The 27551-nt window shown below is 34.7% G+C and overlaps 2 protein-coding genes across 2 annotated transcripts in view; one reads left to right on the top strand and one right to left on the bottom strand.

Moving 5' to 3' along the window:
• The window catches only part of ERO1A (endoplasmic reticulum oxidoreductase 1 alpha), a 59018-nt gene extending 54376 nt beyond the window's left edge, over positions 1-4642 (top strand). The window contains exon 16 of the mRNA XM_007986697.3: positions 1358-4642. Within this exon, the coding sequence (XP_007984888.1) occupies positions 1358-1418 (61 nt within the window). The 3' untranslated portion in view covers positions 1419-4642. The remainder of the gene's footprint in view (positions 1-1357) is intronic.
• GPR137C (G protein-coupled receptor 137C) overlaps positions 3382-27551 on the bottom strand; it is an 87937-nt gene continuing 63767 nt past the window's right edge. The window contains exons 4-7 of the mRNA XM_007986700.3: positions 10619-10768; positions 9283-9408; positions 8989-9107; positions 3382-8017 (exon numbers count right to left, since the gene is read on the bottom strand). Of these exons, the coding sequence (XP_007984891.1) occupies positions 7840-8017; positions 8989-9107; positions 9283-9408; positions 10619-10768 (573 nt within the window). The 3' untranslated portion in view covers positions 3382-7839. The remainder of the gene's footprint in view (positions 8018-8988; positions 9108-9282; positions 9409-10618; positions 10769-27551) is intronic.

The following is a 27551-nucleotide window of genomic DNA, read 5'->3' as shown; positions in this document are numbered from 1 at the left end:
CAAGAAATGGTGAGATTTATAAAAATTAATATTTTTTAAAGGACTACATTTCCTCATTTAAAAAATATTATAATTTTGGGCTTGAAATAATTGACCTTCAAAATTGTGTCTCTCGCACCCAGGGGTTTGATAGTTAATGTTTCATTAATTATTCTACTATTTTTTTCATGATAGAGAGCAGAACTAAGTGCACTCAAAATGAACAAAATTTACTTTACAAAAATTACTGAAAACATTGTAGTCATCCATTTAATATTCTTACTCTTTATAGGCCAATAGCATTGATTCTTTCTACATTTACTAAATACGGTGTATTTTAAGTATTCATATACTTACGCATTTAAAAATAGTTATATTTCTGTGTTTATATACTTTATACTTATATTCTTTAATATTAAGCATATGAATACTTTCATGAATACTTATACCTAAATATTATATTTGTATACATACATATTTTATACCAAATACTATATGCTTTAATATAAAGGGAGTATACTTATGAATGCTTAAAATACAGAAGTATTTAAATACTTGTGTATCTCATACTTAGGTATTTGATTGATTGATTGACTGATGTGATCTCAGCTCACTGAAACCTCCGCCTCCCAGGCTCAATAGATTCTCCCACCTTAGTCACCTGAGTAGCTGGGATACAGGCACATACCACCATGCTGGGCTAATTTTCTTATTTTTTGTAGAGAGAGGGTTTTGCCATATTGCCCTTGCTGGTCTCAAACTCCTGGACTCAAGTTGTCTGCTCGCCTTGGCCTTCCAAAGCACTGGGATTACAGGCATGAGCTACTGCACCTGGCTATTTTATTTATTTAAAAGAATTTGTTTTTTTAGAGATAGGATCTGGCTATGTTGCCCAGGCTGGAGCGCAGTGGAATGATCATAGCTCACTGTAACCTTGAACTCCTAGGCTCAAGCAGTTCTACTTCGGGTTTCCAAGTAGCTACGACTACAGGTACACACAGCCATGACTGGCTGATTTAAAAATTTTTTTTGTAGAGACCGGGTCTCCCTGTGTTGCCCAGGCTGGTCTCAAATTCCTGGCCTCAAGCAGTTCTCTCATCTTGGCCTCAAAAAATACTGGGATTACAGGAGTGAATCACTGAATCTGGCATGCATATTTAAATACTTTTAAAATAACTAATTTCTGGACATTAATACCTTAGTTTTACCATGTCAAATTAAGAACTAAAATATATTAAAATATATTAAATGGTTTATGCACCTGAAATTTATTGAAATAAGTTACTTTAAAAATGTTGTTTTCAAATGCAAAGTGAGTAACTTTTACAGATAAAATTTATCTAAGATGGTTTCTGAGTGAAATATTTTTTGGTTACAGAATTTCTACAAGTGTGAAAGAATTAGAAAACTTCAGGAACTTATTACAAAGTATTCATTAAGGAAAACAAGCTGATATGTGCCTGTTTCTGGACAGTGGAGGCCAAAGAATGGAATTTCATTCAAAGGCATAATAGCAATGACAGTCTTAAGCCAAACATTTTATATAAAGTTGCTTTTGTAAAGGAGAATTATATTGTTTTAAGTAAACACATTTTTAAAAATTGTGTTAAGTCTATGTATAATACTACTGTGAGGAAAAGTAATACTTTAATAATGTGGTACAAATTTTAAAGTTTAATATTGAATAAAAGGAGGATTATCAAATTCATATATGATAAAAGTGAATGTTCTAAGTGTCTGAAACTAGCATTTTGTGTAATAAGATGTAATATAAATAGAACTATGGTAAATGTGGCAAGCATTTAATAGGAAAATGCTAAGGAGGCCTCATGAATGACCCGTAATTAGCAATGTAGAATTTTTCAATACATTTAGGGTTGCTGGATTTAGCAAATAAAAATAAAGATTGTCTAGTTAGATTTGAATTTCAGATAAACAACAATTAGTTTTTTAATATGTTACATGGAATATTTGGAAAATACTTATACTAAAAAATTATTTGTTTGAAATTCAAATTTAACTGGGAGTCTTGTATTTTATCTGGCAATCCTAAAATACATTGGTATGAAACAAATCACTTTTAGAATGATATTGCTATTTTGATTGGGTTATTTTTGTGCGTAGAAATGTACAATAACAACTCAAAGGCACAGGAGATTTCTAAATATTGTGAAAAGTTGAATAGATTATATATTTATTCTCATAATACTTTCCCTAATACTAAATAAAATTTGGGGAACACTTTTTATTTTTTTATAATTTCCAATTTACAGAAAAGTTTCAAAAATAGTACAAAGAGCTCTCTTACCCAGATTCACTAATTGTTCATATGTGCTTTATCTTTCATGCTTTCTTTGTACACACACGCGCACACACACACTCACATGCACATACACATGCGCACACACACACAATTTTTCCTCAATCATTTGAAAGTCAGTTACAGGCATCATGCCCCTTTAACCCTAAATACTTCACTGTGTAATACTGAATAATTTCTAAAAATGATTTTCTCAGAAAAAAAAAAACCTCCCACAATTCTGGAACTATACTACTATAAAGCCTTAGAATAAATAATAATTTCAAGTTCCACTCTAAAGTTCTTTTTGAGTTTTGTTGCCCGTTTTACGCTTGATGTGTATGGTAATAGGGTAGGCTATTTATTTTATTAAAATTTTTTTTTAGAGACAAGGTTTTGCTGTGTTGCCCAGGCTGGAACTTGACCTCCTGGGCTGAAGTGATCTTCCCACCTCAGCCTCCCAAGTAGCTGGGAATACAGGTGTCTGCACCATACCCAGTTTTTGTTTTTTATACACGAAGTTCATTTCCTTTGTCTCCCTAAAACTGAACTGTAATTTTGGGAAGTTTTCATTAGTGGAAGCTCTTCATTTTTAAAGCTATTTGAAGGAGTTTAGGAATTTATATCACATGGTAATTGTAGAGAAAAAGAAGCTATATACCTCAAAAATCATGTGCCCTCTTTACATATGTCTTATCAGGTATAACATGTTGAAATGTCCCATTATTAGTAGAGTGGGGTTTATTTATATAGTGGTTAAGAAATGTCAGTTGACACTGCTGTACACTTTTTCTTCTGTGTCCCTAAGGCCTGCTACAGTGCCAAGCACATACTTGGTATCCAATAAATATTTGTTGGATGAATGTATGCATATGTATTCAGTATATTTTAAATGAATAATCGCAGAACTAAGTTTAATAATGTGTCCTATTTTCCTCTGCCACTTCATTTTCTCTAAGGCAGGAAAAGAAAGACATTAACCCACTAAATAAGTCAATCCTCTTGGAGACTCAAAAGACTATGAAGTGATCACTCTACATAAAATACAGTGTGGGTTCAAATGACCATTTTTTGTGTATCCCTCTCTCTCATCTTATGCTTCCTTTCCTTTTTTTTTTTTTTTTTTTTTTTTTTTAACAGCCAATCCTTTTGAAGGAATATTCTTACCTCTACTTTGTCACCTTCCACTGGCTCCGCAACTGAAATCTGCCATTTGGCTGTATAGTTAACAGTCCCTTCCTGTGAAGTCTAAAATCAATTCTAAATCCACAGTTTAATTCACAAGCTATTACTTATTTGACATTTTTGACAACCTGTACTTGAAAGATTTATTCCCTTGATTTCTTACATTTTGCTCACTCTTGAACCCCCCCTTTTTAGCTTCTTCATTTATTCCTTTAATGTTATTCCTCAGGCCTCCATTTTTTTTTTTTTCCTCTTAATCATAACACCACTTCTCACGCTTGGGTCATTTCAGTTCAGCAATTCCTAAATCCTTATCTTTAGCCAAACTCCTCAATCCATCTGCCTGCTGCACTTTACTTGGTTGTCCCACAGACACCTATGTGTGTCTTAAAACATTCATTCTCTGCAAAAGCTACTCTAATGCCTGTGTTCCTTACTTTGGTTAATTTTAGAACCATTACATTCTACGTTTTCTAGGCTCATTCCTCTTCTCCACCTTCCCCTATCATTTAGTGTTTAAGTTTTACTGATTTTATCTCCACCTCTCTGATACATCACTCTTTCATCTTCATTGATATTATTAATACCTACAGTACTAACCTGCCTCCTATACCTAGCTGGTCTCCTATTTGTTGCTCAATGTTACCAGAGTAGGCTTTCTAGAAGCACTCTTGACAGCATTACTCCCTAATACCCTTCCGTGACTTCAGGAACTTTCAGGAGAAAGCCAAACTCCTCTGTTTGGTGTACAAGGTCTTCTGATGTGTAATGTGTTTCCTCCACCGAATGTTCTGGTGAAACAGACTTAACAGTTCTTCAAAAGCCCTGTATGGCCAGGTTTCCCGCCTTGGTAAATGCTGTACTCTTTGCATCAAGTGCGCTGGTCATCCTTCCCCAACTTGGAAAATTCCTATGCATCTTGCAGGCCTGACATAAGCATTTCCTCTGTAAAATCTCCCTTGCTCCATCTAACTTCCACTTCTGTGTCACCACTGTAATTACAACCTACCTCTATTGTATGTCACTTAAATTGTACTGTATTGTTTTATTTTTCAAAAGTCTTCTTTACTAGAATGTGAGCTCCTTAAGGGCAGGAAAAGGAACCTTTTTATTTTTTGCATCTCCATAGCATAGTTTTTGGCATATGAATGTTTAATAAATGTTTGTTGAATAAATTGATTTTAAAGTGACATCTTTATTATATTAGAGGTCCTACCTTTATTCCAAATACTTTCACTCCCTTTACTTTACAGCAAAGGTCAGTAGAGTCCCAAGGATTTGTAGACTTCAGGGGGTCAATAAAGCTGAAATTGTATTCAAGATTTGGTATGGTTTTTGGTGGGTCATGAAAAGGGTCTATTCTGGGAAGAAAAGGAACTTCTTTCATGGGAAAATTGTGTTAAGCATCATTGAAGAATTTCTTGAATAATCAAAGAATACCTTCCTAGGATTATAAGGTAGATCAATGGATTCCTGTTTAAGATTCTAAAGGGATGGGGAGAGGTATTACAAATTATTTCATACAACAATTTTTCTTAGCTTAATGTTTGAATAAAAATGTACTATCTAATAATGTATTGGCATTTTAAACTGCATGGCACTTCATGTCAAACTGGTGTATATTAAGTGATACGACAAATTATGCAATCACTAAAGGCAAACTATCATTTGTAACTCCTGATTTTTTTCTCTCTTTTTTTTTTTTGTGGTAGCACTATGTTCTTATCCTTATATGATAGAAACTTAGTCCATTATAAGAGATGAAGAAAACCAGACCTCTAAATAAAAGCACAAACACTTTTATTTTCAATAGTAGTGTTTTGTTACAATTTAGTGAAACAACAAATAAATACATTCATTGGCCACAGCTATACTTTTACAACCAGTTTGAAACTGATTATATAGCTGAGAAACACTGTTAAACAATAAAAAAGGCAGCTATGCATAAAAAAGCCACTTTAGCTATAAATTACATTTTCCATAAAACTACAACCAACTACAATGAGTGGTAAAAGTTTCAAAATTAATGGCCACCCAAGTGAAATGATGAAAACAAATACTGCTAATCACTATAGAATTACACACGTAAGTAATGAAATTCACTTTTTAATGAACAAAAATGAAGGTTTGATATTGTCATCATGTGCTTCAGTGCAGGATGAACAGGGAATCGGTAGCCCTTTGATTTTATAAACAACTTTCGAGACCAAACTTAAAGTGCTCCTAGTGCTTTGGAATTTTTAAGCAAAGATTGGGCCAGAGTGTATCTTTATTTATCTTTGGTGATGTGTTAGATGTGTATAAGGAGACAAATGCAAGAATTTGGGTACCCTAGTCAGTGATAAGAATAAACTTACAAATCTCAAATTTGGAACAATCAACTAATGCAGCAGAAAGAACCAAGTTATTTTTTCTGAGAAATTTTTAAAAAGTAATCTTTTTTAGTTTGGTTAAATAGGAACATTATCAAGGGGAACCTTATCAGAAAAACTTCATCACTTTGAACCCCAAGGATTAACGAAGACAACATATTTTTTCAGACAGCTCTAGATGATTAGATACCTAACATTATTAGCAAAATAAACAGTTGGCATTCTGAGAAGAAATCTAACAACTGAAGTTGTAATAAAAATATGCTTTTGTCACTTAATACCATGGTTAACTTTTTATATTATACATTTTTAAATAACTTGGTTACAATGAGAGAACTTACAAACAAACCCAAAATAACGTAAGTAAGTATACGCTTCTGATTGAATACAAAGTCATTTTGTATCATAAAAAGAAGAAATTTATTTGTCTCTGTACTTGCCTCCCAAAAGATCGAAAGCATTAACAGTTTCAGTTTTTCCTTAGGGTTTCAACCTAGTGTTTTACTTTTGTGAAGTTATTGTATCAGTTGTTAAAAAGTTGAAATACATTTTAAGTAAGAGAGGAAATAACATTCTAATCAAAGTATAAAACAGAAAAGGATACTCGTATTAGTTTCAGTTCTGAAGAAATAGATAGCAGACAATTGTAGTTAGTCTTTGAGCATGTTGTGACAACTTTCCAATGTTGCTTGTTCCCTTGGCATCTTGAGGTATTCAGCATCTACTTCTTTCCATATAGACACTGGTACAAAGTGCATTTTAAAATTCTGTATTATCTTAGCCTACCATTTTCTTTTTTTTAAGATTTGGGATAGGACATTTAAGACAGTTTTAATGTAATTCTAAAAGTACTCCAATATTGTTAACCTGTGGTTTTATACTTACTTAGTTTGTACATTTACTTAAATTTGCTCATTTAGTCTAATGCTGGAATTAATTTGAATTCAATTTAATTTGGCTTTTCCCATATACAAGATATAAAAATGGGAAAATCATAGGAGGAATTATATGTCTCACAAAGTATTGCACCTGAATTCACTGCAATAATGTATCATGATTTCATTTACCTGAGGACAATCCTGATTCACTGCTATATCATGCTTCAGAGAAATCAAATGCTTTTGAAAATATATTTGTTTTAATTTAGAATTATACATTTTGTGAATAATTCTTAAATGCATCTCTAAACTTGTTTAGTCCCAAGAAGTTTCTACCAAAATCTCCCTATGCAAAAGTCACTATTGCTTTCTTGAAGAATCATGCTTAAACTACTACATATATCTCAATTATACAAAATAATCAACTGACCAATTCTACTCAAAATAGCCGCACCATTTTCACTGGTATATTTTCCTCTTGAAATTATTGTGGCCTCCAAAGAACACTGCTGGCCATAACTAATGGATTACTATTATCATTTGTTTAAAATGATTGAATTTCAGTCGCTATTTTAAAATCATGTTTAAAAGAACTGTCTTCAATGATTACACATTTTCAGTAGATTTTTATAAAGAATGAAACATTTTTATGCCTTAACTCTGTGCACTGTTCACACCATAAAATTTTTATTAAGGTTTCCATATAGAGCATACCAATGAATATACAGGCTTTGATTTTCATAGGAAAATTGCCTTCCAGTTTGGTGTACAATATAGTATTCCAGTGTGAACATTGGCATATGACTTTGGGGACTGCAGTGACTCTTTCAGAACAAAGATAAAAGTGCACACATGCATTTGATGTTCCAAAGTCAGGATTTTTGGAGGCCATCAAGTGCCTTAAGATCTAATCTCTCTTTTCTCCTACTCCAAACTTTCCATTTTACTTCATTTTACTATGAAAAGGTCAAAAATAATAGCTGTGTTCTTTACCAAACACAGCCACACTTCCAGATTTTGTTTTCAGTTGCAACAGATAATGGAATGTTTATGTAGATGGAATTTAAACACATCGAATATACACATTTATGAAAAACAACTCAAGAATCATGACTTGGTGATGCTGTCAGTTTTGTGGTGTCACATATAAGCTATGATGATTGTTCAAATCTAAATTACTACAAGTAAAGAGCAAAGGAGCAGTATCTGTCATAGGTCCGTTCAGGTGGGGAGTGACTGTGTAACTGCTGCTGCCACACCCAGTCATGGTGCCATACCAGCCCAAACTTTGCGAATTTGGTAAACTGTAACAAAAAAAGGCAAAGAAGCCATAGGACTATGATCAGGATATAAGAAGTCACATTTGAATTTTTAGCATTTTCAATGAATTTTGTAATAAAAGCAATCAAATATATTGAAATATGTTCTTTGTCAAATAACATAATGCCTTTCCACAAATTTAATGACTTTTATCTAATATCCTGGATTCTATATTGCATTACGTTACAAAAGAATGAATAAATGCCACTCGGAACTGGTAGAACTTGATCATCAGCTGATAACAATGTAGTCCTTTTGTACTAGGTTCTATTCTAAGACATCTGTGTATGTATGCAGACACACATATACATTTAACCCTCACAACAAACCTCTGAGATAGGTTCTATTATCCCTATCTTACAGATGAAAAACAGGCTCAAAAAACAGATTATGTAACTTGTCCAGATGAAGTTAGGATTACAGAAAATGTCATATCAAGCTGAAGCCATTATGCTTGATGGCTTCAGCCATTAAGCTTTTCTCCTTGCCCAAATCACAGCTAATAGTGTACTAGTTAAGGACTTGAAAGGGTTTTGAAACAAGGAGGGCATGGGAAGATTTCCTATGGCAGTTAAGCTTCCCAAGAGTTTTATCTAGGGTTTCTCTGAATTTTGACCAGCACTAGAGATATGGAAACAGATACATAATCACTATAATGGTATTTCTTCCTTGTGCACCCCCCTCCCACAAACAGCTCTGAACCAGCAAGTGATCCTGAAATGAAATGGTACCATTTAAGCCCAAAGGCATATAGGCTTTAGTCACATGGTAGTTCCTGATAATGCAGGTCCCACCCTGGGTTTAACATCTGCTTTAAACTCCAGTATTGCCGATCTTATTTATTGACATATTACTACCAAATCACCTTTTTTCATATTTTGGTTAAAGCTTAGATTTTTTTTTTTTCCAATCAATTTCAATAGTAATTCAGGCTAAGTGGCTTTGTTACATCTACCTTCCTTCTCTTGAACTTCCCAGTCTTGGCAGGTCATCATCACTATCATATCGTCTTGGATTGTCGAAAAAGTAAGCTCTGGAACTGTAACTGTGACTATTTATCATGCCAGCAGGTGCCTGTGAACAAAGTATTAGACAGCATGTGACGGTTTTACTTTTCCACTAAGAAAGGAGGCTAGAAACTACAATAATTTTTAGTTTTAACCTTTGCCAAAAATAGAAAATCAATACAAATGTTCCATAATTTTTAAAAATAGGAGAACAAGCATTGGGGAATATTATGATATCATACCAAATTCTGGTTTAATCTCTGTGCCCGGAAAAACAGTACCACCGACCATGCTGGCACGTGTTCCCACAGAAAGAGGACCATTCCAAATACTATATACTCTTCTCCACTTATGTCTTCTACATGAGCCTATAAACAGAGTATGGCAGAGAATTTTTACATCTGTTTAATGTATAAGCAATCACCTCCACAGTTAACTTGTTTCAAATCAGGTAAGATAAAATATATCAACTACAGGCACATAAACTTTAAAACTTTCTATATTTTGTGGTTTCTCATGTAATGACACTTATCCTTTAAAGGACATAAAATGCTTTGAAGTTAGAATAAAAAGCAGTTAATTTTTTAAATGTATCAGTTTATGACCATTTTAATATATGGATAATAAGGAGTGATCTCATATTTAGGCCCCATAATCTGAAGAGAGTGACTTTTAAAGACATTACTGTTCCAGCTGCTCCATAGGCAAAATAACAGCACTTACCCTGAATTACACCTGTAGAAAAATGTAACATGTTAAGTCACTCAGCTCAGCTCTACTTAAAATATGCTTTTGGACCTAATCTACATATTAAATTTGTTTCTGTTCTATCAGATGTTGGGAAAGGGAAATGGAAAAAAGAGTGAAGAGAATCTGCCACAAGGAACCACATGTGAAAATTCCTTCACTTTAGAAAGGTAAATGAAAAACAGTATTCCAAGGTCCCTAAAATTCAGTACAAAGCTAAATTACTATTAAGATATGACACATAGCTATGTCAAAATGTACATTTAGGAAGCATGTGGGAATGCTAGAAAGTTAAATATGCATAGAGTACTGGGAATTATGATAGCAAATACCTGGACACCCAAGGAACTACGAATGCTCTCCCATTATCAAGGCTGACAAAGCCAGATTTTTATGAAAGCTGTTATTTAAACATCTAAACCTGAACCAAATAGTAAGAGTATATGTAATTCTTGGGTAGGGGAGAGTTACTTTCCTCCTAATAAAGACCATATTCACTGGCTAATAATAGCCAATTCATTTATCTAGAAATATTTAAACACCATCATTAACAAAAATAAGCAAAATTAGCGTACGACCAAGAGGCTTGTGGCACTATTATTATTTACCAAAAAGGAGAGAGAAAATACTCCTTTGGTAGAAGTTCTCTGTGAAGAACGATTTCAAATGTCACACATATATAAAGATTTTTAAACACAAAGCTTTAAGTATTACTGACAGTAAACAGAGATTCCATAAATGTGTTTGTAAGTCAAACACTACAGTATTCTCCTAGATGAGGGTAAGTTAATTATCACATTGTTAGACTGGGAATATGTGGTAGGTATTTACCTTATCTGAAAGATTATCCCAGCCATAATTAAATGGGCTTTCTAATGTATCCTGAGATATGGTGACCACCACCAAATTATAACAAGCTCTGGAAGAGTACAGAAGAATGACTACAGAGCCCACGACGACAGTCTGGCACAGAGACATACCCTAAAACAAATAAAAATCATCTTTAGTATTCTACACATTTGTCATGACAAGCTATTCATGTACATACAACATGGTTACCTCTTGCAATGTACTCCTAGAAAGCATTAAGTGAGCACCTGTTGAAATAAACTCTTATTTTGCTTTTCAATTTCTATTCCTAGAACTGCTTGTGTTTAATATGTGGACATTTTTTGCCAACTTGCCAAATAGCAGCTGGAGAAAGATTTTGTTCTGCCAAGGTTGTCTTTTAATACATGAATAAACAAGTTGGCAAAAGATCTGAACTTTAATTGATGTTAATCAAAGAAGTAGTTTAGTCATAATGAGAAAAGAATGGAAAACAGAAGCATTAGTCCATTTGATACACTTAATTTCGGATACAAAATTAGAAGAGAAATAGAGTTCCTATGCTATTTGCTTTCATTCTTTTAGATTCTATTAGTGGTTGTTAGTCCCCTATTGATGACAGTGTTGATGGCAAATGTTCTGGGCACCCATATGTACTTTCAAATCCTTAAAATTTTAAGACTATGGCTTTCACCATTTCCCTCAACATAAAAAGCTCTTCCAACTTAGTGGTTCTCAACTGGAGTGTGTATATTGGAGAAGGGTGTGGTAGTCACCTCTTGCAGAGATTCTTAACCTGGGGTCTGTATTTCCATAAATCCATTTTCTTTGCAATCCTGTGTATTTTATTTTATGCATTAAAAAAATTACTGTGACATCCTTGCCAAAGAGTTCCATTGCACAGAAACACCCAATATAGTGTTTTGGAAGTTTGTGTTTGGTTGTCACAATGATTAAGAAGGGGCAATTATGGCATTTAGTGCACAAGGTCCAGGGACGCTAGATGACTTGCAAGTCACAGGAGAATCCTCCACCTAAGATAACTGTGCTTTGGCCTTGATAACTTTCTAATGTCCTCCCGGACATTCATGAAGATGAAACACCTCTTTATAATGATCTGAGTCAGAACCTAATTCTGTTTTGAATATAAATGAAGTACATGTTTGCATAGTTTAAATAGATGCCCAAATTTCCAGAAACACATAGAATGTGTAAATTGAAGGAAATTTGTACTTTGTTTTCTTCAGAATTTTATCAGTTGTTCAAATATTTCAGAAAATCATGACATTGACAGCAATATTGCTTGTGGTATACAAGTGACCAATGCAACACACCATAACAGTTTGCATTTATAGCTGCCCCATTCATGGTTTCTGTGTCTAAGTACAAACATCTATTACATCATGCTCCAAAAGTAATGTATCAAAATATTTATTAATTACTCTCCATTTATTTCCTTGTTATGTTACAATTAAGGCAATTACACTGAATTTTATGTGTGTAGGTAGGTTAAAAAGCCATTAATTTCAGGATAGAAACAGGTAATTAAAAATGTTTTCATTAGAACTGCCCTGGGTCTTGCAGGGCTCTTGTGGGGTTGAGAACTATTATTATAACTGACTTCCTCAGAACAACTCATTTTAGAGGTATATGAAAAGAAAGAACAAAACCATAAAAGATATCCTGAAAGATGTTGGGATAGTAACAGAGTACTTTCTCTGAGCTAACACACTACCATCACAAAAAGTATGTGTGAAAATAAAACTGGCAAAACTTAAAAATTAAGGCTAAAATTTTCTACAATATGCTATTTTATTTTTGTGAATCAAAAAAAATTGTTAATAAAAAAGTTAATCTAAAACCACTCCAGATCCAATTTTAGAAGTAATGTATTATTAAAGAAAAGTAAGGAAACAAGAACCAGAAAACAGAATGCTGTAAGAATTACCATCCTCAAAAATAACTGCAAAAGTTTATATGCACTGCTTTGGGAAATAAGACAAATGTCAGAAACAGGCTATAATACAGAGAAACTCTGTTTAAATTTGTAAATACTATGGAAGCTTTTAAAAAAAGATTGTGAGAAAAGAGCAAAGAATCAATGTGGAAGTAATTAATACAACAAACCAAACAACCTCTAGTCAAATTACAAACATAAAACAACGAAAGACACCCACTCATTTGGAAAACAAAAGATTCACCCCCGCAAAATACAGGATTACAAAATGAAAAATAAGGATCCAGTGACATGGAAAGTGTTATCCAAAGTTGAAGAAAACCTTCCTAAAATAGAGTCAGAATAAACAATTCAACTCAGGAGAAATTCTCAAGGAATGATTTTCCTTTCCCTGTCTCTGACACTTACATACCACTTTTAAAGAAATTCCACATTTGATAAGTGAAAAAGAGTTATACCTAACTCCTAAACACCTCAGCATCCAAAACATTGCAGTTCAATAGTGTTTACAGATACTTTGAGAATGCAGATATGCAGAAACCTTAACTTACTAGTCATTGAGTTTTGACAAATGTATACACCTGTGTAACCCAAATCTTCACCAAAATATAGAACATCATCATTCCAGAAAGTTCCCTCACACCCCTTCCCCATCAATCAAACCCAAAACACAAATGCTCCTCTGCTTTGTTTTTTACAATTTAGTTCTACCTGCTCTAGAAGTTCATGTAAGTGGCATCATAGAGTATGAACTCTTGTATGTTTCATTCACTCTGCAGAATGTTTTTGAGGTTCATCCTTGTTTTTGGATGTATCTATCAGGAGTTAGTTGTTTTTATTGCTGAGAGGATAATTACAGTGACCAAGTCTTCCTGATTTGCTTAGGGGTTTTCTGGTTTTAGCACCTGAAGTCCCACATCCTGGAAAACTCAGACCCAGGAAAATTGAGCCAGTAAATCACATTAATTCCACTTTCTGATTATATGAGTTTGTTTACATGACAGTTAGATAGAGTCTATGAATATTCTTGTGCAAATAGTTTTGTGGCTACGTTTTCACCTCTTTTGGGTAACTACTTAAGAGTGGAATTGCTGGGTCATATGGTGGTCATAAGTTCAGCTGTGTAAGAAACTGACAAATCTTTTCCCAAAATGGATGTACAATTTTATACTTCCAACAAAGTGTGAGAGTTTCAGTTTTTCCACCCAACTGTCCAATTACAGACCTCATTCGGGACTGTCAATCTTTTCAGCCATGCTGGAAGATGTGTAGTGATATCTCATTTTGGTTTTAATTTGCATTTCCCAGATGACTAATATTATGTTATTGGGCATTGGTATATCTTCTTTGTGAAGAATCTATTCAAATCTTTTGACCACTTCCAAATTGGGTTGTCTTTTTAAATCAATAAGTTGTAGGAGATCTTTTTATATGCTGACAATCAACTCCCATCAGATATATGATTTTCTTGAAGTCTGTGGCCTGCCTTTGCATTTTCTCAGTCTTGCCTTTGCTAAGAATTTTTACTTCTTTTATTTTTATTTTTTATTTTTGAGACAGACTTTCCCTCTGTCACCCAGGCTGGAGGGCAGTGGTGCAATCTTGGTCCACTGCAGCCTCTGCCTACTGGGTTCAAGTAATTCTCCTGCCTCAGCCTCCTGAGTAGGTGCGATTACAGGCGCCTGCCACCACGCCTGGCAAATTTTTGTATTTTTAATAGAGATGGGGTTTCACCATGTTGGCCAGGCTGGTCTTGAACTCCTGACCTCAAGCGATCTGACCACCTTGGCCTCCCAAAGTGCTGGGATTACAGGTGTGAGCCACCATGCCCAGCCTGATGAGAAATTTTAAATTTTAATTAATTCTAATTTATCAACTTATTTTTTCATGGTTATTACCTTTTATTGCCCCTCTAAGAAATCTGCTGCAACTACCCTGTTTTCTTTTGGAAGCTTTTCACTTGTTTCATTTACATTTAGGTCTATGTTCCATTTTGAATTAATTTTTGTGTATGGTATGAAATGGAGTTGGAGGTTCATTTTATTCCATATGGATACCGAGTTGCTTCAGCACCACTAGTTTAAAAAATTTCTTGCGGTATTGGATTGCTTTACCATCTTTGTCAAAAATCAATAAATCACATTAAGTGTAGATTGATTTCTAAGCTCTCATTCTGTTCTACTAATCTGTCTTTCTCATGTCAGTAGCACACTGTCTTAATTATTGTAGCTTTATACTAAGTTTCAACATAATGTAGTATGAACCCCTTTCATTTTCAGGGTTACTTTCTGTACTGTTCAACACAATAGCTACTAGCCACATGAGAGTTTTTACATTTAAATTAAACTAAAAATTCCTGAACAATTCCTGTTGCTCTAGCCACTTTTTAAGTCACATTCTGTAGCTATCATACTGAACGGTACAGCTACAGAATATTTTCATCAACACAGAAAATTCTATAGGAAAGCACTACTTTATTTTTTATTTTTTTTATATATATATATTTTTGAGACAGAGTCTTGCTCTATCACCAGGGTGGAGTGCAGCAGTGTGATCTTGGCTCATCGCAACCTCCACCTCCCAGGTTCAAGCAATTCTCCTGCCTCAGGCTCCCGAGTAGCTGGGATTACAGGCACGTGCCACCATGACCAGCTAATTTTTGTATTTTTAGTAGAGACAGGGTTTCACCATGTTGGCCAGGATGGCCTTGATCTCCTGACCTTGTGATCACCCACCTTGGCCTCCCATAGTGCTGGGATTACAGGCGTGAACCATCGCACCGCCCAGCCAGCACTACTTTAAATATTTAGATCATCTGCATTGTTGTACACATTTTGGAATCAGCTTGTCAATTTCTTCTTTTTAAACCACTTTATTGAAGTATGATTGACATGTGAAAAGCTCTATACCACTTGGTGAGTTTCCCAACTTGTCAATTTCAATTTTTAAATTTTTACTTATTTATCTTTGAGACAGAATTTCACTCTGTCACCCAGACCGAAGTGCTTTGGTGTGATCACAGTTCACTGCAGCCTTGACTTCCCGGGCTCAAGGGATCCCCCTACCTCAGCTCCCCAGGTAGCTGGGACTACAGGTGCACACCACCATGTCTTGCTAATTTTAAATTTTTTGTAGAAATAGCGTCTCACTACATTGCCAAGGCTGGTCTTGAACTCCTAGGCCAAAGTAATCTTCCCACCGAGGCCTCCCAAAGTGTTGGGATTACAGGTGTGAGCCACCACATCCAGCCCAATTTCCTTTTTTAAAAAAAAGCATGGTAAAATTATGATTTGGTTTGCATTCAATTTACAGATTCATTAGGGGAGAATTGCCATCTTAACAATACTGCATCTTCCAATCCACGAACATGGCATATCTCTTCACTAATTTTAGGTCTTCTTTGGTTTTTCTTAGCAGTATTTTGTAGTTTTCAGTATACAGATATTGCTTGCTTTTCGGAAAATTTTTTCCTAAATCTCTTTTTTTGAGCTACTATTGTAAATGGTGTTGTTCATTTAAATTTTATTTTCCAATTGATTATTCCTGATATATATAAAAATACAATGTGTTTGTAGTATTTTGATCTATTCTGAGAACTTGCTAAACTCATTTATTCTAGTTATTTAGTGTATGCCTTAAGATGTTCTCCTTAAATAACTGTTATCTGCAATTAGAGACAGTTTTACTTCTTAATTTCCATTTTTTACCTTTTGTATCTTCTTCTTGTCTTATTGGAATATTGAATAAAAATGCTGAGAGCTGACATCCTTACTTTGTTGCCAATCTTAGGGGCAGAACATTCAATATTTAAGTATGACATTAGTTTTAGGATTTTTAGATGTCTTTTATGATATTGAAGTACTTTCCTTTTCTTCTATTCTCTATTAGCTGAGAGTTTTTCTTTTTTTAATCACGAAGATTACTAAATTTAGTCAAATGCCTTTTCATTGTTTATTGAAATGATTATGTGGTTTTTCTCTTTTGTTTTAATGTAGTGAATTACACTGATTCTAAATGTTAAACCAATGCTGCACTCCTAGGATATCTCTTGGACACAATAAATTATCATTTTTATATGTTGATTAGATTTTGTCTCTAAGTATTAGGAACACTAGTCTGTAAGTGTTAATGTACAGCCATCTCTCAGCATCCATGGATTGGTCCCAAGACCCCCTGTGGATACACGAAAGTCCACAGATATTCAAGTCCCTTATATAAAATGGTATAGTATTTACACATAGCGTGCACATCCTACTGTATACTTTAAATCATGTCTAGATTATTTATAATACCGAATACTGTGGAAAATGATATGTAAATAGTTGTTATTCTGTATTGTTTTTAAAAAGTTATATTATTTTTATTGTTGTATCGTTACTTTGTATTTATTTAATATTTTCAATTCAAGGTTGGTTGAATCCATGGATATAGGACCTGTGAATACAGACGGCTGCCACTATATCTTCGTCAAGTTTTAGCATCAACTAACGCTGGCCTCATAAAACCGGGTCTAAGAAATGTTCTCCCGGCCGGGCGCGGTGGCTCACGCCTGTAATCCCAGCACTTTGGGAGGCCGAGGCAGGCAGATCACGAGGTCAGGAGATCGAGACCATCCTGGCTAACACGGTGAAACCCCGTCTGTACTAAAAATACAAAAAATTAGCCGGGCGTGGTGGCGGGTGCATGTAGTCCCAGCTGCCCGGGAGGCTGAGGCAGGAGAATGGCGTGAACCCGGGAGGCGGAGCTTGCAGTGAGCCGAGATCACACCACTGCACTCCAGCCTGGGTGTCTCAAAAAAAAAAAAAAAAAAAAGGAAAAGTGTTCTTCCCTTCTATTTTCTTTTCTTTTCTTTCTTTCTTTCTTTCTTTTTTTTTTTGAGACGGAGTCTTGCTCTGTCACCCAGGCTGGAGTGCAGTGGTGCAATCTTGGCTCACTGCATGCTCTGCCTCCTGGGTTCACGCCATTCTCCTGCTTCAGCCTCCCAAGTAGCTGGGACTACAGGCGCCCGCCACCATGCCCAGCTAATTTTTTGTATTTTTTTTAGTAGAGACGGGGTTTCGCCATGTTAGCCAGGATGGTCTCCATCTCCTGACCTCGTGAACAGCCCGCCTCGTCCTCCCAAAGTGCTGGGATTACAGGTGTGAGCCACCGTGCCCGGCCTATTTTCTTTCTTTCTTTTTTTGGGAGGGAACGGAGTCTCACTCTGTCGCCCAGGCTGGAGTGCTGGAGTGCAGTGGTGCAATCTTGGCTCACTGCAACCTCCACCTCCTGGGTTCAAGCGATTCTCCTGCCTCAGCCTCCCGAGTAGATAGGACTACAGGTGCATGCCACCACACCCGGCTAATTTTTGCATTTTAGTAGAGATGGGGTTTCACTATATTGGTCAGACTGGTCTTGAATTCCTGACCTTGTGATCCGCCCTCCTCAGCTTCCCAAAGCGCTTGGATTACAGGAGTGAACCACCGTGTCCAGCCCCCTCCTCTATTTTCTAAGAGTTTGTATACTACTGGTGTTGTTTCTTCTTTAAATATTTGATGAATCAACCAGTGAAATCATTCGGGTCTGCAGTTTTGAGAAATTTTTGATAATAACTTTAATTTCTTTAATAAATGTGGGCCTACTTAGATTACAAAATCTAACATAAGATAAATTTCATCTTCTATCAATTTATAGTTGTATATTTAAAAGAATTTGTCCATTTCATCTCAGTTCTCAAATTTATCAGCAAAGTGTTGTTCATATATCCTCTTGTCTTTTAATGTCTATAAGATGTTTAGTGATATTCCTTCTTTCATTCATAACATTGGCAATTTGTATTTTCACTGTTTTCTTTTCCTGTAGATAAAATTGATTGATGTATTCAAGAATCAACTTTTGGCTTTAATTTCTCCAAGTTTTGTTTCTTATTTCATTGATTTCTATTTTTATCTTTATTTCATTTTTTTGTTTTTGTTTTTGTTTTGTTTTTGTTTTTTTTTTTTTTGTTTTTTTGAGACAGTGTATGGCTCTACTGCATTGGATGGAGTGCAGTGGCATGATCTCGACTCACCGCAACCTCTGCCTCCCAGGCTCCAGTTATCCTCCCACTTTAGCCTCCTGAGCAGCTGGGACTACAAGTGCACACCACCACACCCAGCTAATTTTTGTATTTTTTGTAGAGATGAGATTTCATCATATTGCCCAGGCTGGTCTCAAACTCCTGAGGTCAAGCTGTCTGTCTGCCTCAGCCTCCCAAAGCCACCATGCCTGGCCTATTTCAGTTCTATTACTTACTTTGGGCTTACGTTTTCCTACTCCACACACTCCCACTACCATTTCTAAGGCAGAATCTTGTGTCACTCATTTTATATCCTTATTTTCTAATATATTATTTAAAACTGTGCTTTTCCCTTCAAGTACAATTTTTACTGCATTCCACAAATTTTTATATATTTTATTTCATTATCTTTCAGTTTGCAATATTTTAGAATTTCCCTTGTTATTTTTTTTTTTTTATCCACGGGTTATTTAGAATTGTGCTCACACCTACATGGAAACACAAGAATATGTATACCATGAAGATTTATTTTACAATATTTAAGAATTTTCTTCAAAAACTTAAAAAAAATTTAATTAGAAATAAAACTGATTTTAGAATATAATATTTTACTTTAAAATAAAAAATTACATATATTTTCATATTTAAGAATGGATCATTAGCCTAGAAATGGGGGAATTATTGCTTACTGGATACAGAGTTTCAGTATGGGATGAGAAAAACATTCTGAAAATGAACAGTGGTGACAGCTGCACAACAATATGAATGTACTTAATGATACTGAACTATACTTGACACTGACTACACTTAATAATGGTTAAAATGGTAAATTTTGTGTTATATATTTTAGCACAATAATCTTTCCCAATATCCAACTTCCCTGTTTACCTCTAAGATGCTGAGAAAGATGAAAGTGATAGACAGTTCTCTGACTCAATGAAGAGAGGAATCTACGTCAAATGAACTGGATGAAACTATAAATAAGGAAAAAATATTATGAAAATATTATGAAAAAATATGAAGCCTCTTTCAGTAAGTTTTATAAATGTTAATAATTTACTTTATTGTGTCTTCTGTAAAGAACATTTTTGAATAGTTTTATGGTCCAAGTTAAGCTGCAGCATCACTTTGAGACCAATCATTCAGAGTTTAAAGCAAAAGGAATTGAAATTTTAAATGTAGGTATCATGAATGCTTTAAACACCAAATATTGTTTTTATAACTTTCCAGACTAGAATGGAAATGGCCACTCACTGAAGCATTATAAAGGCTAAGTTATTATATTGCATTGGCCAGTAAAGTACTCCATAGATGAGAAACCAGTATAGCCTTACATAATTGACATGGCTGAATGCCTGCTGGATGGAAAGTTTATAAAAGAACCATGTCATTGCCATTTCCAATTATACGTAAATTCACTGATTTAAGTATTTAACTGAAAATGTAAAGATTAATTTAATGTTTTGTCTACAAATACATTTTTGTCTTACAAATGAATGAATGTACAGATGTGGCAGGGCTTATTTTGTTGTATTTATATGCTGTCAGCACCAACTAATCATCCAAGAAAATATTCTTTTATGTCAACGCCTGATAGGAAACACAAGTGGTACCAAAATAATCAAAGCGTTGAATAACCTTTCTGATTGTTTATCCTGGGTCAACTGTGTTGATATATTCACTATCTGTGCTAAACTAATTGTGTGTAAAATTATTGGGCCTTAGCATAAATCAAGATGGTGGCAATGAACGGTACCAGCAGTGATTGTATTCTTCACTACCATGCACTCGTACTTAAAAAAAGAAAGTCAGTTTCTTTGAAGAATATCTTTGGTGACGCAGTGAAAATATAATTTATATTAAATATAAACCTTAGAGTACATGTGTATTTAACATTCGTGTGATGAGATGTGCCCTTAAAGTAATTCTGCTCCATACTCAAGTACAGCAGCTATTTTGAGGAAAAGCACTTAAGTGATTGACTTGTGAGTGGATCTAACCACTTTTTTTCACAGAACACCATTTTTTACCTGACAAGCAACTCTGGCAGACAAACAATGGTTTATTTGGATTTGGCTACTGGGCATGTATTTTTTCAAAAATAAATAAAATGAGTGTATCACTTCAATGAAAACATCTGGCAGCATTTATTTCCAATGATAAAATGTAAACTTTCAAGTGAAAATTGTAATTTTTAGAAACTTGTACATACTTGTACTGTAAGATTAACAGCTTCTTAAAACTAAAAGACTTTTCTAATGAGATGGTCTGATGGTTAACACATGCTTTTGAATACTGTCTAATGAAATGTATCAACATTTTGAAGATCTAGGACCATTCTTTTCCAAATGATTAATGCATGATGTTACAAAATGATTCAAATGCAAGATCAACCAATGGAGAGTACAAAAAGTTCACCAATATGGTTTTTATATTCCACATGGCAACTAACCTTTAAGAAACCTCCACTTCTGAGTTTTGGTGTAGTATTAAAGAAGATATCCACAATTATCTGAAAAGTCTATTAAAATTCTCCTCCATTTCCAACTACATATATGTATGAGGATGGATTTTCTTCATATGCTTCAACCTAAACAACATATCACAATAGATTGAATGCAGACGCAGACATAAAAATCTAGCTGTCTTCTATTAAGTCAGATATTAAAGAGATTTGCAAAATGTAAAACAATGCTTATCTTCTATTATTTTGTTGTTTAAAATTTTTTAATAAAACATGTTATTTATGCTAGAATGTAATGGCTTATTTTAAATAAATTAATAAATGGATATTTTTATAATCTCTTAATTTTTTATTTACAGTATGGTTTGTATTAATAGATATACACAAACAAAAGCTCTCTGGCATCCTCAATAACTTTTAGGAGTGTGATGGGGTCTTGAGGCTAAAAAAATTGAGAACCATTGCTCTAGGGATTATAATATATATCCTTAACTTCTCACAGTCTACATAGTAGTTAATATCACATCACTTGATATAAAATGTCAGAACTTTGCAACTGTATAGACCCATTTACACCCTCTCTTTTATGGTATGGTTGTTATATATAATACATAGAGAATTATATATTACATCTACATATGTAAACCTCACAATATTATGTGATTTTTGTTTTGCATAATCATATTTTAAAGAACTTAAAAATCATATTTACCCACATATTTACTATTGCTCATGTTCTTCATTCCTTCTTGAAGAGCTGAAATTCAAGCTGGTTTTATTTCTTTTCAATCTGTAGAATTTTCTTGGCATTTCTTACAGTGTTAGGTATGCTGGTAACTAATCCCCTTAGTTTTCTTTTATCTGAAAGTGTTTTTATTTCTCCACAGTTCTTTAATATCTTCACTGGATTTGTATTTCAGAGTTGACAGCTTTTTTCTTTTGGCATTTAAAAAATACTGTTTCCGTGTCTTCTGGCATTCATTATTTCTGATGAGAAGTGAGTGATCATCTAAATTGATGTCCCTTTATGTAATTCTGTAACTTATTTTTCTCTGTTTTCAAGATTTTCTTATTCTTTTCAGTTTGGAGCACTTTAACTGTAATGAACCTAGACAAAATTTTCTTCATATTTATCCTGATTGGGTTTGCTGAGGTTGAAAGACATAAATTTGTAATTTATGTCTTTCACCAAAATTGGAAAGTTTAGGTTATTATTTTTTCAAACATTTTCAAATATAGAGAAAAAGGAAGAAAACTTCATTTTCTTCCTCTTTCCCTTTGGGGATTATAGTTACACATAATTAGACTCCTGAGCTTCTGTCTGTTTTATTATATTCTTTCCCCACTTTCCCCTGTTCTTTAAGATTGGATACATTCTATTGACTTATCTTTAAGTGAACTGACTCTTCCTTCATCTCCAGTATGCTGCTGTTAAGCGAGAGTGACATTTATTTTAAATACTGCATTTTTAAATTCTAGAATTCCATTTAGTTCCTTTTAAATAGTTTTTATTTCTCTTGAGATTTCCTATTTATTTATCCAAGGGTATTTTCCTTCAAACTCTTGAGCATATTATAAATGCTTTGTCTGATAAATCCAAAATCTGGGTTATCTTGGTGGTAGTGGGGTTGTCTTCATTGCCTTTTGAGTTTTGGTTTTTGCTCTTGAGTATATGTTTCCTGTTTCTTCATATATTTGGTAACTTTGACCTGGACATTGTGAGTGACATATTTTAAGAGTCTGGATTCTGCTATGTTCTTCTGAAAGATGTTGATTTTTGATTATTTTAGCAAATAACTAACTTGGCTGAACTGAAATCCCAAACTTTGTCTCCCATACATAGGTCAGCTGAAATCTCAGTTAAATTCCTTTATCCTTAATTATGCTGTTTGGAGCCTGTCTTTCACATGTTAGTTCAGGTATCAGATAAAATTTTGACAGACTTTATAATAAAAGTATGGGGTTTCTTCTATCTGGTATCTTCTTCCTAAGATTTCCTACTCACTTTACATCTGCAGTAGTGACTACAATTTTATCTTCTGATTTTTCAAGCCAGTAAAACAGTGGATTTCTCTTTTTCAGTTTTGGCTGCCCCATGGATGGGACCTTCTCTCAGGCTAGAAGCTGTAAAAAACAGGAAACTCACTCAGTGTCATTTTCTTCTTCTAAGTGGTTGTTCTCCATTGCCTTCAGTGCTTTTTTACACTTTGTCCAGAATTTATGATTCCTATCTGTGGAAAGTTCCATTAGGAGCAATCTTAGCCATTACCAGACATAGAACCGTGCATGTATTTTTCTTTTCAAATCATCTTACAAATACTATTTCCATTTTGAAATTAAAATGCCAACCTCAGCATTAAAAACAATAAAACAAAGTAGAATTAATTAATAAATTTAAAAACATATCTTGATAATTAAAAGGCCTACACAGTTTCACAAACAGTTTCATGCTGCTAAGTCACAATGAAACTCAATCTCTGGCTCCTATGACCCTGACATTATGGAATGGATGGCTTTTACTGGATGGGCTATCTAGCCATGGAAAAATAAAAAATTTCTGAAAATGCTAGCTCATAGAGTAAAAGGGTCTAGAAGCACAGGGAAAAAACTACTTAGGCTTAGGACAAGACAGAAGATATAAACCTAAGTGTAAGCAGGGATTTTTCAAATGGGACAAGGTGTGGTGGGTCAGTTCAACAACAGAATAGGAAGTAAGACTTGGAGTACAACAACTGCAGTAGCTAGGGCAGCAAATTAAAGAAGCTCCACAGCTTAAGAGGGATAAAGTAAATCCCAGTAACTCAAGGGAGAAATTATAATATTAGGATATTAAAATTAAAATATTAGGAAGGTAGCAATCACATCTATTACAGGGGATAATGCAGTCTGTATTTTTCTACCATCACCCTCTCCAAATTCTAGTTAAGCGCTATTTCAAGGTGCTGGAAGAGAGCTATTAATAATATTTTAGCCTGTTTCTTTATGGTCTAAGTTACCATAAACCATTGCGTTAGCTGTATAGAATTGGTTGCCTTGTATGAAAGATAAGAAATATTTGATTGAATGTTACTGTGTCTCTGAAAAAGGCTGATGCTGTCTCCCATCCCAATATGTTAAATAGTAAGGATCAAGCATTGAGTGAATATAGAATAGAAAAGTTTATATAATAATTAAAACTGTTAGAAATACAGGAAGGAGTGAGAAAATGTATTATTTGCAAATGGCTGATTGGGCTGGCAGGCAAGCCAATCTTGAGTACCAATGATTCCTTTTACACCCTTATCCAGATATAAAATTGTACATGTCCCTGGCCAGATACATAAGCCTAAAAGCTTAACTTTCATTCCTACCCATTCTTTGATTGGTCTTTCATACAAAGAATCCCAACTTGCTATCTCAGGGACCAAGCATCTAGCCGATTTGAACCTTTTTATGTTGAGGAGTTATTTTGTCCTTTAAAAGTAACATGTCTTCTATATTCTTAAAACTGTTCTTATTTTTTCTGAAATGAAAAATGATGTTATAATAAAAATAATTCTATTAGCATGTATTTTAATGTTAAAAGTTATAATTCTGATAAAAAGTATACTTATTTACTTCATTGATTTATAATTCTGATAAAAAGTTATAATTTTGATAAAAAGTAAAAGTGCCCCAGAAATTCTACAAATGAAGGCAAAGCAAACAGCAATAAAAAAACTTAATGAGAGAGAAAAAGACAAATACTGATAATCATGGTAATAAATGGAAACTATTTGAGTTACCCTATAGAAAGCGGTGCTCATTAATAATTAAACTCCATAAAACTTTGCCTAAGTTAGTTAGGCACACTTAAAATGTTAGCAATAGACAAAAAATTAAAAGACAGTATTCAGTCTATCATGTCAATGCAAACAAAAAAAACTGAGATTGTAGCATAAGATGTGATTTCAGAACAAAAATGCCCACCAAAAAGGCCATTTCATATTTGTTCCAAAAATTTCTAAGAAAAACTGCTTAAATAGTAGATAAAATGTAATCTATCAGACATGTCAACTCTTACCAAAAAGTAGATTAGAATATAAATCATGTAGAGTTAAGCAAAGTTAAAATATTCAAAAGGGGAATCCTGTTCTTCAGTAATTCTTATTTTTTTTTTCAGTGACTGTTCCTTTTGAGATTTGATCATTATACAGGACCCCTCTCTAGTCAAATTTTGCCAACATTTTCAAGTGTTCAGGAACTCTCTGAAATTAGGTTACCATCCCCTAATTACATTAATACCATAATAAATAACATTTATAAGCAATTTTTCAGTGGTAGGCATTATACCAAGCACTTTTTTTTTTGAGACGGAGTTTCCCTCTGTCACCCAGGCTGGAGTGCAGTGGCGTAATCTCGGTCCACTGCAACCTCCGTCTCCCAGATTCAAGCGATTCTCCTGCCTCAGCCTCCCGAGTAGCTGAGATTACAGGCGTGCACCACCACACCCGGCTAATTTTTTGTATTTTTAGTAGAGACTGGGTTTCACCATGTTGGTCAGGTTGGTCTTGAACTCCTGACCTCGTGATCTGCCCGCCTTGGCCTCCAAAAGTGCTGGGATTACAGGTGTGAGCCACTGCGCCCGGCTGTATTTTTAAATTTAATCCTTACAACAACCATATAAGGTATGGACAGCTCTTATCCTCAAAGCAACCCATGAGAGCACTATCATTATCTCCGTTTTGCAGATCAAGAAAGTGAAGCTTAAAGATGCTGCAATTTGACTAAGGTTACACAGCCAATAAACAGTAGAGCTGGGATTTACATCCTTATCTCTCTGATCCTAAATTTCCATCTTTTTGTTTGTTTGTTTGTTTGAGACAGAGTCTCGCTCTGTTGCCCAGGCTGGAGTGCAGTGGCACGATCTTGGCTCACTGCAGGCTCCACCTCCCGGGTTCACGCCATTGTCCTGCCTCAGCCTCCCGGGCACCTGGGACTACAGGCGCCCGCCACCACGCCTGGCTAATTTTTTGTATTTTTAGTAGAGATGGCGTTTTACCATATTGCTAGGCTGGTCTTGAACTCCTGACCTCAAGTGATCCACCCGCCTCGGCTGCCTAAGGTGCTGGGATTACAGGCATAAGCCACCGCGCTCGGCCAATTTCCATCTTTTAATCACTTAATACACACTCTCTAAGGCCTTTCCATATTAATTTCAAATTGATATACCTGACAAAAGAAATATAAAGTATATCTGGTTCTATTTTTTATTTATACCACTCTCACTGCACAAGAGAATTTGAAGCAATTACAGAGATATACAGAAAAAAAAATAAATATGGAAATGTGTGTGTGTGTGTGTGAGGGAATGGTGGGTAAGAAAGTGAGATGAAACTAGAGGTAGAGCCAGTACCAAAAATAGATATCATAAGATCATCTATGGTTGACAGAGGTGAGCCACATATTTGCCTCTGAACATAGCAGCCAGAGGAAAGAAGGATTTAACCAATACTAGTTTTTAGGTACTGAATTTGAGCAAAATATCTTCTCTGGAGACACTATATAGACAATATCCTCAACAACATTACACAATTATGGCTTTAAATAAATTTTCCTTACAACAAATTTTACAAATATGTTGATGTAGGCCAAAGTACGGTATCAGAGTGGAGGTCAGAAAAGACGACTCTACCCAGGATACAATGCAGTCTTGGTACAAAACTTCAGTGACCTGGACTGGGCTGAGTGTAAAATGGAATAGGTGGGTAAATGGACTGCACATCCTTCAGGTAATCTTTCTGGCAACTAAACTTCTGAATTTAACAGTTGAGAGTTTATTTTCTCTAACAAAAACCTGGAATACAGAAATTCTATATTATTTAGTAGGTCAGATTCCATGCATGGACAATCAAGCAAAGGGTAAAATTTATAATTTCATGTGGAAGATAAGGAACCTAAAGAGAACATGGCTGGGTGCAGTGCCTCACGCCTGTAATCGCAGCACTTTGGGAGGCTGAGGCAGGCGGATCACATGAAGCCAGGAATTTGAGACAAGCCTGGCCAACATGATGAAACCCCATCTGCACTAAAAATACAAAAAATTAGCCTGGGTGTGGTGGCTCAAGCCTGTAATCCCAGCTACTCAGGGGGATAAGGCATGAGAATCCCTTGAACCCAGGAGGCGGAGGTTGCAGTGAGCTGAGATTGGGCCACTGCACTCCAGCCTAGGTGACAGGGCAAGACCCTATCTCAAAACAAACAAACAAACAAACACACAAAAAGGAGAACATATGTGTGAATTTTAGGCTTTTTTTTCCAAGATGGGTTGAAGGAAGACCTATAACTAGAGATAATCTCCAACTCATACTGATGTGTAAATATGCAATGTTTGAGACAGGGCTGAAATCCAAACAGAAATTTTCTTTATTTTTGTTAAATAATGACTGTTGCTACAACATTACAAGATTATGGAGAGCTGCCAAGGCAGTACTTGAGAAAACATACTGCTCTAAATGCC

Source organism: Chlorocebus sabaeus, chromosome 24, assembly GCF_047675955.1.
Source record: "Chlorocebus sabaeus isolate Y175 chromosome 24, mChlSab1.0.hap1, whole genome shotgun sequence".
Classification (NCBI taxonomy): domain Eukaryota; kingdom Metazoa; phylum Chordata; class Mammalia; order Primates; family Cercopithecidae; genus Chlorocebus; species Chlorocebus sabaeus.
This window is presented reverse-complemented; position numbering and strand designations above follow the sequence as displayed.